Source organism: Solea solea, chromosome 1 (genome assembly GCF_958295425.1).
Source record: "Solea solea chromosome 1, fSolSol10.1, whole genome shotgun sequence".
Taxonomy (NCBI): Eukaryota; Metazoa; Chordata; class Actinopteri; order Pleuronectiformes; family Soleidae; genus Solea; species Solea solea.
Window position 1 is genome coordinate 31417887 of NC_081134.1, and position 13594 is coordinate 31431480.

General features: G+C 40.2%; 2 protein-coding genes across 3 annotated transcripts in view; both read right to left on the minus strand.

Moving 5' to 3' along the window:
* LOC131470795 (rho GTPase-activating protein 21-B) overlaps positions 1 to 7054 on the minus strand; it is an 87915-nt gene extending 80861 nt beyond the window's left edge. Inside the window, exons 1-2 of the mRNA XM_058646811.1 lie at positions 6815 to 7054; positions 5273 to 5519 (exon numbers count right to left, since the gene is read on the minus strand). Coding sequence (XP_058502794.1) covers positions 5273 to 5350 — 78 coding nt within the window. The 5' untranslated portion in view covers positions 5351 to 5519; positions 6815 to 7054. The remainder of the gene's footprint in view (positions 1 to 5272; positions 5520 to 6814) is intronic.
* apodb (apolipoprotein Db) overlaps positions 1 to 13594 on the minus strand; it is a 313363-nt gene that overhangs the window by 85619 nt on the left and 214150 nt on the right. Inside the window, exon 1 of one of the 2 annotated variants that reach the window (XM_058646965.1) lies at positions 2858 to 2869. The exons of the other annotated variant lie outside the window; for it this stretch is intronic. The gene's annotated coding sequence lies outside the window, so the exon portion shown is untranslated. Of the gene's footprint in view, positions 1 to 2857; positions 2870 to 13594 lie in introns of those variants that run through there. 2 annotated transcript variants of the gene reach the window in all.

Sequence of the window (13594 nt, forward strand, 5' to 3'; positions counted from 1 at the left end):
GACGCCTCAGGCATGTGTAATGGATCTCTAAGTCTCAGCCTCAGACTCACTGAGCATAAGACTGGTTTCCTGATCTGCTCGTGTGCATCTGCAGACGAGCAACCTCCAACCTCACAACCATCTCCTCTATTTTATAACGGGGCGGGGCACTGATGCAGAAGAGAGAGCACATCCATCATCAATCCTCCGTCCACGCTCGTGTACGACTGCAGCAGAGGAGCCATGCTGGGCATAAACGTCACCGCTCCGCCAAGAGGGAAAGATAAAGGGAGGCCGCCTCTCACACACACATACACATACTGTACAGTAAACACACACACACACACACTGAGACTATGTGACCTTGAGTGAGACGCAGCACACGCACCAATTTCCCTTTTTGTCTTTTCCAGGGGAAAAAAATAGCAACGGTCAGAGGGGAAGTTTGATTCCGATAAGAGACGCCAAAAAACACACGCTGGGCCATGAGCACGGTCCACTCTCACTCTGACTGTAAGAAAAATCTTTGGGGAAGTCCTTCACCAAACGCAGAATCTCTCCGTCTCTCTCTGAGAGAAACACAAACCCCGGTCACGTGCAGGTCAGAGTCTCATTTGCCGCATTTGCTTTTCAAATGTATGCAAAACTGAATGTGTTTTTTTTGTTGTTGTCTCTGCTCAGACTGATAAATCAACGCTGATAAATGTGCGTGTCACAAGGTTTCTCATCTTCGTCTGACCCTTCAGAGGTGGAAGTAGCTGGAAATGTCCGATTTCTGAGGAGAACATGAACGTACGTGGAAAGATTTAATCCCTCAGTTTCCACGAAAACAGAAAACAAACTGTGACCACAGCCACAGCTATGGACCGGCCTGAGTCCTGACCTATAATCACACAACATGCAGCATTTTTTTTTAGAGGCGAAAACGAGCAGCGATTCCATGACAGTGATTCTTTTTATTTTTTTCTCCCTCCTCCTCTATGCTGCACTCACATACACACAGCATTCATCTTTCCATGGGTTATATATAGCATCAGTGAAAACACGCGGGAACAGAGGAGGGCTGAAGGACAAGCATGTTGCTGGGTGGGTGGGTGTGGGGCGGGGCGGTGTGGTGGCAGTGGAGAGAGAGTGAGCGAAATAGAACGAGCCACTGGTCTAATCCTGCTTCCCATGAATGATGGGAGTGATCAATAAGCGCTGGGGAGAGATCCAGCAACGCTTGTTTGTCTTCATTACTCCTTTAAACGCATTTTTATATCAGTGTGTGGCATAAAATAATCATTTTTAAAGTGAAAATCTCAAAGTGAAATCAGAAGAGTCTACACCTAAGACTCAAAATGTTTTTTTTGTGCTTATTTTAACCATAAAAGGACCATTTTTTCAGAATAACTTTCAATATCTGGCAGTTATTTACAATTTACTGCATGTTAAAATACTGTTTTGGGGAAAAAAATTTGACATTTGAACAGTATAAAACATATTTACAATAACGTTTTCACAGCAGCCTGAGTTGTGAGACTAAGGTTTTCTCGTGGTACGGAAAACACTGTAAATGTCGTAAACACAAACAAACGGAGCAGTATTTCTACCGAGCGAGGAAACAGAAGCACGCTGGGCTTGCAGCAAGGATTCTCTATTTGATGATGTAGTTAAGTGAAAGTGTTTTATTCTCCTACTTCCTCTTCCTGTCCCGCTCCTTGTGCTAAATTCTGCTGAATTCACACGACCCTGCTGCGGCGTCCCGCCAAAAATAGAAGTTCCACAAGCCGTGTATTTTGGAGCATAATAATCTACATCTCTCATTAACGACACCGCCTAATTTCCAGATTAATCATTCCTTGAAACGCGACAAAAGTCCAAGTTTTATTCATGAATCTTTTGTCAGGAGAGGTTTGTGTCGCCTGTGTGAGAAGCAAAGGCCTCAGCTGCTTCACGACTGCTCAGCTGGAATCAGAGCGACAGAGAGAAGCAGACATTAAACACGTGGGGCTTTTTTTTCTCTTTTTCTTAACGAAGGGGGCAGATGGGCCTCAATTACCCCCGCATGTGTCGGTACCGTCACTTTGACAGTAGCAGGATGGTGTGTGTGTGTGTGTGTGTAATGGGGTGGGGGGGGGGTCCCTCATTAGTGAGCCAAGATGATGCAGTTGAGAGGGAGGAGGAGGAGGAGAGGGGAGCCCCATCCTGCCTGCTGGGGTCTCAACAATCATTGTTCCATTTGGATTTGAATGATGCGACTGAAAGCAAGTCGATGCACATGTCGTATGTTCCAGTCCAAACGGCGGCTCGTGGGCCACATGCAGCCCATCACCAACACATTAGTGGCCCAGTCTGAAGAAATATGAGAGAAACACTTTTCACTGTCATTCAAAGATTCCTGCAGTCGTCTGATGAGGTTTGACAGCAGCACTTTGAGATGTTCGTGGCTCATATACGACATAATTATGTCAAGACTTTGAAATAACTAATCCAATTTATTTATAAAGCACTTTAAAAAACAACAACAGCTGAAACAAAGTACTGTACATCAGAGATAAATAAATAAATAATGAGATTCCTTGGTTTGTAAATGCAGCCCAAGTGAGTTTGTAATTGAATAGTTCTGTCGTATGAGTTTAAGTCTCTGTATGTGATGCTCAAGCATGTCTTCCTGGCGTCATCATCACCCTTTTCACCTTTTTCAACAGAAAATGTCGCAAAAAACACAACTTTTTCCTAGAAACATTAATTACAGTTGTGTTATTGTTCAAGGGTAAGTGTAGGTCACACTAAATACCAGGGCTTTGAATTAATCAAAGTTTTATAGAGATCGTGTAACAGTCGACTGCAATTTTCCAAATTGTAGGAAATCGTGCAATATTTGTCAAACCCAAAATGTGTGTGAAAATATCATTTTAGATTAACTATATACACATTTAATTGTATAGACTGCATGAAAAATCATTCCAAAATATATATATATATATCCATATATATACTGTATATACACACATATATATTATATATATATATATATATATATATATATATATATATATATATATAAACGTTCAAAGTAAACATTCAGCCCTACGAAATAGTCCTCTGAAAAAGTTTGTTATTTCAAAACTGAAACAATTAAACCATATTATGGTCTTTATAACGTTGCTAAAAGTCAAAAGTCAAAGTCAGCTCTCCACACACCGGTGTCCTGAGCCAGTCACCTGCTGAGTTAGAAGTCTGTCAATGTACACGATTAACAGGCAGACAGATAAACACACGTCCCTTGCATTTATATATAAATATATATATATATTATATTTAAATACCAAACTCCCCCCCTTCACTGCAAGCTTTCAGTCAAATTATTGGCACCGAGCCACAGGAAGTGATGAGCCAATGTAAGACTTGGTATCAGTTATCGATCTGAATCAGAGATCAGCAACAGCATTTAAGTTAAGTTAAGTTTTTTCTTCTTCTAGTCTTTGAAATTGCTTAAAATGGTTACATGTGGTAAATGCATCAGCACATTGTCAGGGTTGAAAAAGGTGTAAAACAGAATGCGAAAAAGTGATATTCAGCCGTCAACAAACTTTTGCAGCGTTGTACAAATGTGGGTCAGAATCACAGATTGGCACGCTCTTTCAATTATTAGCTGCCCCAAATTTCAAGAACCTGAGACATTAAGGAAGGAGTGGACGTTGATTACAAGAAACAGGAAAAGTCGTATAGTTGTGTGAAAACGCAGCCAAAGAAACATCCAAACATCTGGCAAGCGCGACTCTAGCTCCAACGTCCAATTATGAGTTATTTTTAACAACATCCCCGGAAACTCGCGCTCCGAGCTCCTTCATAAACGTCTAAATCCAAAGTCTAAATCACACAAAAACTCGTCCCATTCCCACAGATTTACGTCGTCCATCCTCAGCCGGTTCTGACACAGTAAGAGGATTACGGCGCTGTTGCCATTTTCTGATGACGGATTAAATCCCAAACATGCCACTGCTGCAGTGCTATGTTATGACATTATGACATGGATGAAGCCTCAGCCGCTGGACTGTGATCATAATGATGATGATGATGATTTTGCTGATCTGATGTCATGGCTAAAAGCTAAAAAGAGGGTAAACGATGAGTTACAATGTGCCATTTATCAGCATTTTGGCATTCAGATGCGCACAAGTCCCAGAAAGATGAGCAGCACAAGCACAGAACTCTCTTTGTGCACTTAACCAGCTTCTGTCAGAGTGGGGAAGAAAAAAAAAAGAGTGAACCCTATCACCCCCGAACACTGGCAGCTCGCTGCAACACTTAGCTCACACACAATCCACTTCTCTCTCTCTCTCTGAGTGCATGTCATGAGTTTCTGCCTCAAGTGAAAACACCTTTGAAGTTGCGCTGATGAAGTTACAGCAGATGCTTCGCATTCACACACAGCACAGGTGACAGCTGATAACAAGGAAGAGGCCACATGTGAGCGTTAAAAACACAGAAAATAAGACAATCTAATCGGGACAAAATGTTCACAACTTTGTCCACAACACACAAGGGGGTTATCAGTGAGGTCAAGACCGAACCCAAGGTCAAGACCTCAGAGAGTCTGCAGAGTTCTGCTATGGTGACCAAACCTTGACCTAAAAGACTGTAACAATAGGGCTGAACAACTTTACGGAAAACATCTACGTTACTTTTGTCAAAATGTGATGGAGCACTGTGACAACGTTGTCAAAACAAACTCTGTTTGGACGAGAACTTCATGTACTGAATTGCAGGAATGCACGATATTGTCGGGAAAACGATATTGGTACGGGCCGATATTGGCTCGGATAACAGCAAAAAAGTGCAATATTATGCATCAATTTAAACGCAGAAGACACTGAATGTGGATGGGCTCTTAGTGATTTCTTTTTCCCCCGGTTTTATGTCTTATGTTTTGACAGTGAATGTGCATCCTAGTCAAAAGTCGTCTTCCAGCTTCCAAATTATTCCGAATGGACGTCCTGTGGTGGTTTTATTATCCGTCGGCCACCAAGTACACAGACCCCACAGGACATTTCAACACTCATCCAAGAAGCTTCTTCAGCTCTGAAAGTTTGTGGGGAAACCCCAATGTGGACATTTTGGACAGAGAAGACAGACGGTCTGAAAGAGGAGACCGAGACCAGTGAAGTCTTCTTAGGAGACCTCACAGACCTCCTGTGACTACAGACACCTCAAGTGGCCGACTGCAAAAAAGTCAACTGTATCTCTAATCCTACACATGCTTAGCTGAGGAACCAACAGCCATCATCACATCTTAGACTCTTCTTACCTCGTGGGACGGAGTTACATCCCCGTGTTTGCTGTCTTCATTGTCCTGCAGTGAGTCACTCCAACGTGCTGCCATCATTTCATTCCAAAGCACAGAGGAGGAAGAAATCCTTTCGAGGCCACATCGAGGTGAAGAGGACAACGACGACTCCAAAACAACAAAAACAAAAACAACGACAAAAAGAAGAATAAAAATAGAATCCTAATCCACACTGTCGTCCTTCTTCTTCATGTCAGAGGGCGAAAACCTGCAAGACGGAAAACAACGCACATGTTTTCTAATCATAAGCGATGTTTAGAAGCATGAATATGAACTAGTTTACAGGAAATTCATGAAAATTAAACATTAAACCATGGTCGTAAGGCTCTGAAACTCCCTCAAAAAACAGTATTTATCAAATATCTAAAGCCTTGTCCTCCTATTGCTATTTTATTGATTTTGTTTTCTATTTTATTTCTTTGTTTCTTGTTCGAACTTTCACTGCTCTCCCAGTTTGTGTTAAAAGTCCATAAAACGTCAACGGCACTTATTTATTTAGAATTGTAATGAAAACTGGACCAAAATGAACTATATTTGTATGTTAATTAGGTTATATTGAGCACATGTGATGTGATGCAATGTCTGTTTTGGTCACTTACAGATTCATATATATCAAAAAACAAACACTTTTACTTTGAAATGTTGTGCAATATCTAAATACTTTTAATAGCAATGACCTTTCACCTTCACTTAAGAAAAGTGAAGGTGTGTGTGTGTGTGGCTAAAAGTGAGCAATGGCAGGATGTTTGTTTATAAAAAAAACCTTAACGTACAAAATGTCAGACACCTTTATACAGATATTTAGGTTGTATTTAGGTTATGTTTAGTTTATATCAAAAGAAACAATTTTATTTTGAAATAGTCTGCGATATCATGCTAAATATTCTTCATATCAGCAACAGGATGGATTATAAAGATGTCATTTTAATTTCTAATTAGTAAACACTATATTTTCCCAAATTTTTCATCACGTGACCTTTTACTTTCACGAGTAAAGTCGTGTGTGTGTGTGTGTGTGTGTGGCAGGTGCATTAGCAGATCAGAACAGATGTTCTGTTTGTTTTTAAATTTAAAAAAGTACAAAATGTCTGACATCTTTATTACAATGTTTGCACAGAGGGAGAGGAAAATAAAAGTAAATATGGACTGTAAATAAAGGCGTAATTCATGTTTTTTTCTGTTTTGTGTCAAACACCGACACGACAGGTCCGTGAACGCACCATCACGTCTCCATCGTGTCTCTCGTCTCTGAACTACGGTCAGCACTTGTTGTTAACAATGATTACCAAAATAAAAGCCTCCCTGTTTTTTAATGAAATTATTCCGACACAAAAATGAAAAAACAAACGCAGCGCCATGTTTGTTTGTTTGTTTGTTTGTTTGTTTGTCGCTGTTAGCCTCCGTGCTTGCAGATATATGTATGCAGCTATATATTTAAAATATAATCACAAAGCGGGATATTCAGCCTCTCACTTCACATTCACTCATTCACTCACTCAGTACCTGTGAGGAAAAACACGCTGGGAAAAACACGGTGAACGCCCTCCAGCGTGTCTCTCAGGGTCAGGGACACCCGTCCACAGTCAAACGTCCCGTCCTCATTCATGTCCCTCCGTGTCCAAGCCTCGCGTCCATTGAAAAAAGGCCCGTGTAAAAAGGATAGAAAGACGGCAGCAGGAAAAGCACCGTGTCCTCGCTCGCTCGTACGTGGTCCCCGGTTGGCGGCGCGACAATCTCACACTGAAGCTGACGAATCTCCTGACTCCTGGTTCAAGCCACGCCCCTCCGCTTGCAACCGCCCCCACCCCCTCGCGGTGCGGAGTCCAATCAGGTGGCCAGTTTAAATTTGGAATTTTGAAGCGGGCCAATTAGAGGCTTTGTTACATAACGACTTCAACAGAGAGGAGAAACTGAACTGGTCCATTCTACTGTGATACTGATAATAATGGTAGTAACAATGATATTATTATATTGTATATTTATTTTTATATTATTATATATTTTTTAAATGTATAATAAAATGACAAAACAAGACAAAATAAATAAATATTATAATAATAATACAATAAATAATAATAATAGATATTATCATTTTATTCTAATTTATTTTATTCTAATAGTACTTTTTAAAAATATATATAGTGCCTTACAAATGACAAAACTAGAAAAATAAAACAAATGAAATTCATAAATCACTCCTTTATTGTTTGACAACTTTTAATCACTAATACATTTATAGATTAAACATTTTTTATACAATATACAAGTCAAAAAAGCCCAGAGGTTCACTGAAATGCAGATTCCTGCAACAATAAGCCAATTAATCTCATTTTCATTCACATTTCTGTCACGTTTAGAGCTTATTTAAAATTTTTAAACTGTGCCACTTCTGATGTAACACATTATATTCCATTGTGTTGTGTTATTTGTCCTTTGATACTTTGACACATAATACACTTAAATAAACACATTATTCTGACCTTTAATGTGTCCCAACTCTCCAGTTTCCTCTCATATTATTTGATCAACTGTGAGAGTAGTTTACGGGGACATGTAGGACACGGTGGACACATGGGACTGATGCACACACAGCTGATCTGCCCCAGAGACAAAAGGCCCTGACAGTTTGCCGTCTGCAGTTTGCTCCTCGTGTGGACACACAATGGACGAGGAGGACAATGGGACTCTCTTTGACCCACACTGCAAGGTTTCCCTGGTTTCAGAGAGGAGCCTTTGTCCCCCGAGGTCTGGTCCACTCTCGTCCACACAATGGACAACTTTAAACGGCGCGAGTGGGACTCGGTAAACGAGGGAGGGAGGGGTTCAAATTCATTTAATGTGATGTTATTTATTATTTATTAAACTGGTACTGGATTATTAATGCAGCAAGAGCAACAGGAGCAGAAGCAGCAGGATTGTATTGAATTGGCATAAAGTGTAATAGTGCAATAAAAAAATCATTCACAATACCCCTACCCTAATAATCTGTTTTTGTGCTACTTTTTATAGTTTTTATAAAAGTGTGGGTTCCCAAAGACTGGGTCGGGGACCCAAAGGTGGGTCACAGGATATTTTGTTTGGGTCAACAAACAAAATTTGTAGAATTTTTCCCACTGTGTTTAAATATTTTTAACCAGGAAAACATTGACAACATGTGCAATATTTTCAAATTCATTTAATGTTATTTATTAAACTCGTACTAGATTATTAATGTAGCAGCAGCAGCAGCAGCATCATCATCTACAATAATCAGTTTTTTGTTGTGTTTTACTTTCTCCAGAAAGCAGCACTTTTTTTAAATGTGTTAATGAAAGTGTGGGTTCCCGAAGACTGGGGCGGGGACCCAAAGATGTGCCGCTGGATTTTTTTGGGGAGTCACCAAACTAAATTTGTAGAACTTTTTAGTTGGGATTTATGAGTTTAACATATTGCTGTGCGATATGAAGTGTGCAATATTATGAAATTCATTTAATGTGATGTAATTTATTATTTATTAAACTCGTACTGGATTATTAATGCAGCAGCAGGAGGATTGTATTGATTTGGCATAAAGTGTAATAGTGCATCAGGGACAAAAAGTCAGCAGTGATAGCAATAAAAATCAATCAAAAAAGTTTTTGTGCTACTTTCTCCAGAAAACAGCACCTTTTTTATTGTTGTTGTCAAAGTGTGGGTTCCCAAAGACTGGTTAAATATTATTTAACCAGGAAAATGTGCATTATTTTCAATAACAATAATTATTAGGTTAGTTTTATTAACCCCCGTATAGTATTTCTCTTCTTTATATTTCATACCATTTTATCTTTTCTTTTGAAACACCTGCTGCTATTTTTAGCCCGAGAAACAAAAGTTTCAACAAAAAGTTTTTTTATGAGCATTGTAACAATGTCTACTTTCAAATCCCAACTAAAAACTTACTTATTGAGATTATTTCACCTCAGTTTCAGACAACCCCCCCACACGATCACCACAGCCATCTTTTTCAGTATTCTGCATTTTAAACACGTTTTTAACTGTGCCACTTTTTTATGTAAAACCTCATTTTCCCTTACCTGCTCATTTTAATCACTTTACACGCTTAAAATTTGTAACATGTATGTAAAGTACACAAATAATACTTAAATACAGTGATGTAGTTTTAATATTTTATTATATTGATGACAAAAAATGCTTACACTAATAAGTTTAAAAGAGATTCAGACCATAAAACACAATGAAACATTAGTATCTTAATAATCTAAATTTCAGCATGATTTTAATCCAGTAAAGATTCAGTATGATTTCATTTGTATGAACACTGAAAACAAACGCGTGACTTTAAACATTCAGCAGAAGAGAGAGATTACAAACTTGACCAGATTAAAACATCACATGAAAATCAAGTTTAAAACCCGGCAGGGTTGGGATTAAGACGTGTAGAAATGAAAGTTTATGAGAGTGGATTTCACGACTTGGAAAGAGGACGTATACTGTACTATATATAAATTTTCTTTAAGCTGTCGTTTGAGGAGGTTTTGTAGAGGACGAGGACCCTGAAACCAACTCAGGGTTTTTGTTGGTGGATCTGGCAGTGATTTTGATGACTGGATGAATCCCAGCAGAAGTTAATCTATCAAACCCTCGGGGGGGGCAGAACAGAGCCAGACTGGAACTCAGTGACCATGCAGAGCAGAGGCTCTTTTGGTTTGTGTTTGTCAACTTAACACAGTCGTCTTTTACTGCCCTGCAACCATTTCTCAGAAATAATTGCCTTATTGTGAACGTGTGACTGTAAAATAAGCTTCACTATGACGCGGAACCAGGGGGAAACAATCTGCCTCTGTCTAAATATGGAAAACGTCACCTCTGCCTCCTCTAACACTGACTAATTAACACTTATAACGTGTGATATTTGAAGGTGCTATAGCTTTAAATCAGAGGTGGAAAACTTCATGACTAGATTTCTTCTAAAATCCCGGAATATCCCTTTGAATCAGGGGTCTCAAACTCGTTGCGAGTAGAGTAGGTACTTATTTTGGCGGAAAGTTTGGGGTTAAGGGAAAGATTTCCCTAAGTAATTTCTGTGGAAACGCATCACGATTTTTTTCAAAATTCTGGGTAAATGAGAAAAGAACGGAACGTCGTTCTTTGTTTTGATCAGCACAGAACTTTTACCACTTAACTATTTTACCGCAGTAAATCATAATTGACTGTGTTTTGACATCATTGTCGTACCCGCAGTACCAGTTATAGAGAAAGGGGGCGACAGAGAGCAGTTAAACTGTAGCTAAACCAGCTAAAACACTTGAGAACGTTGCTTCTCTACGTACTTACTCAATTTTTGTCCGTTTCACGTCCACATGGCCAATGTTTTTCAAAATCCCGCGTGAATGAGAAAAGTCCCTGTGTCGTAAACTTAAATATTTCACGTTTAAATCACGATTTACTGTGTTTTACGTCATCATCGAACCTTTGTTTTTTTTTACCTCAAACAAGACACAGTACGTTCAATTTCTGCCACTAAACCCCTCCTAAAACATTACACACTGCACTTTGAGGGAATAAATATGCTGTCCGTCCATTGAGCGGTGGATGTGAAATCAAATCCTTCCGCTCCCCCCCAGTCTCTAACCGCGGGCTTCATATGTCAGACGCATGGATGTGCGTCCATTCAAATGTACAATTCCTGTTTTGTTCCTTTTGTATCGAGGCACAGTTTACCTGTAGCCTACTTTCCAGCGTCTGGCCCCGTTCCCCTGTGTTCTCTGTGTTTTCCTGATGGAACGGTACAAAGCCGCAGCATGTGAAAACCACCAGGAGCTCTTTTTTTTGTGCCGTCTTGCTTTCAACAAACCCCCCCCCAGAACCCCCCACCCTCCAGCTTCAAGGTGATAGACAATGGCCTCTGGGTTCCCAGGGCAGCGCGGGTGGCATTAGTGGCGGGATAAGTTAACCACCACCACCGCTGAGTTTTATGATAAGGACACAGTCGCAGGAACAACGCGGGTCTTTGTGGCCGCAGATGAACGGATTGCGCACAACTCAAAAAGCTGTGTAATTTGCCTCTTATCTCGTCGCACTGCACCTTTAGGGGTCAAGGACGTGCAATAAAAACCCTCACTGAAGCTGGGGTTCAGTCAGTGAGTGGAGGTGTTGTTTACCACCACACATGTGAAACCCGAGGAGACACAAACACGGAAACCAAACCTCTCCCAAAACCTCCCAGAACTCTCTTTTGTTCGCAGCCACTCGTATTATTCGTACACACAGCAACTCATTTATCAGGTCATTTAACTTGCAGCCAGAGCTGGACCATTACTTTTGGCTCAGGAACATGTTTGTGAAGGGTAAACGGGAGCTTATAATTCAATTTTTGTTGAGCACTGAATTCATTACATGTGTTGCCAGTTGTGGGAGACCAACCTGAGACACGGACACACGCTATCACAGAGGAACATGTGTTTCAGCCACATCATAAAAGGCCTGTTCAAGTCTATGATATCGTTAAAAACAGTCTTTGCCAGCTGGAAACTGAAGTTTCTCGCCCCCACACCGAAGCCCATAGAGAAAATCTAAGATTTAAAATCGTGGCACAAGTGCATTCATGATCCACAGCTGCTTCTATCAGTGACTTCAAATGTGTTAGTGTGTGACTTCTGTGTTTGAAATCCTTTGATCTGATTTACTTAAGTGACAAAAACATGCCAAACAATGCAGCAGTAGACCAGCAGCTCCTGTGCTCCCACAAGCTAAAAACACCAATTTTCTCTATGGGCTTTGGTGTGGGAGAGTGAGCAGTTGACAAAACGTCAGTTTCCAGCAAGTACGGAGTGTCTAATGGTGATATAAAGCTATACACATGTTCTTAACATATTGTAGACTTACTTTACTCACTGGAAACGGAAGTTTTGTCACCGCTCACTCTCCCACACCAAAGTCCATAGAGAAAATCGCTGATTTACGCTCACAGGGACACAGGGTTCTCGGTGCAGGGGGGGCCAATGCACAGAAGTTATACCTTTTAAACCAGAATAAAACACAAACACATACATTTCTAATCATTTCACCATGTTTCTTCAATTCTTAACAGAATAATCTTTCCCCCTCTCTCTCTCTCTCTGTGTGTGTGTGTTATGTTATTTTTTGTTATGAGTGTTTGGAGTTTCAGGTGGTTGAGTATAAAGAGCGCGTAGCCACTGTCTGAAGTGAACCATGCTCTGGTCTGTCTGTCGACATGCACAATTGACTCTCGCAGTCACACGGATGATGGCAACAGAACACAGAGAATACCTCAGTGTGTGTGTGTGTGTGTTTGCAGGTATTTTGGTTTGTACCCCCCCCCTCACTGAGCCCCATGAGATCAAGGCCTCAGAGCGTAATTGCAGGAACATAAACCTTGTAAAAACACAACAGGCCTCGTGTTTGTTTATTCACGACTTAGTGGAATAAAGTGACTTTTTCAATCAGCACTGGAGGAATTTGTGAGGAAAAAAAATGCTTGTGGGTTTAAAGTAAAGTTGACATCTCAAAGGATTTGGGTGCAGTGTGTAAAATTGAATAAAACCTGGAACCTTGCGTCGCCACCATGTCCTCTTGGATCTCTACGGACAAGATTGAAACTCTTCTGAATCAGTAGCGAAAGGACTTGTAGTTTTTCACGAAGACGTTTCAACGCTCATCCAAGAAGCTTCTTCAGCTCTGAAAGTTTGTGGTGAAACCCAAATGTAGACATTTTGGACAGAGAAGACCGATGGTCTGAAAGGATGACATGGTCCCGGCTCGACACACCTCGGCACGGCTTTTTTGCTTTTCCATCAGTGATAGTACCTGGTACCTGGTACTTTGTTTAGTTTCTGCTCTGACGAGGTTCCAAGCGAGCTTAGCCAACACTGAAATGTGACGTCAACAGACTGATCAGAGAGTGTCGTCACTAGAAGAGTCATGTGATGTCTGACACAAGAATCAAAGCCAACAATGTCCAACTATAGATCAAATAAAAGGCTTAAAAATCCTACTTATAATTCCAAAATCCTACTTAAAGTTCAAAAATCTACTTAAAGTTCTAAAATTCTACTTATAGTTCCAAAATTTTACTTATAGTTCCAAAATTTTACTTATGTTCCAAAATCTATTTAACGTTCCAAAAACTACATAGAATTCTAAAACACAAGAATAAAAGTGAACAATGTCCAACTGTAGATCAGTTAGAAAGACTTAAAAATCCATGAAATCATTAACGTTAATCTCCAACATTTAGCAAAGGAAATGTCTAAAATGTCAACATTTAACAGAGGAGTCTCGTGT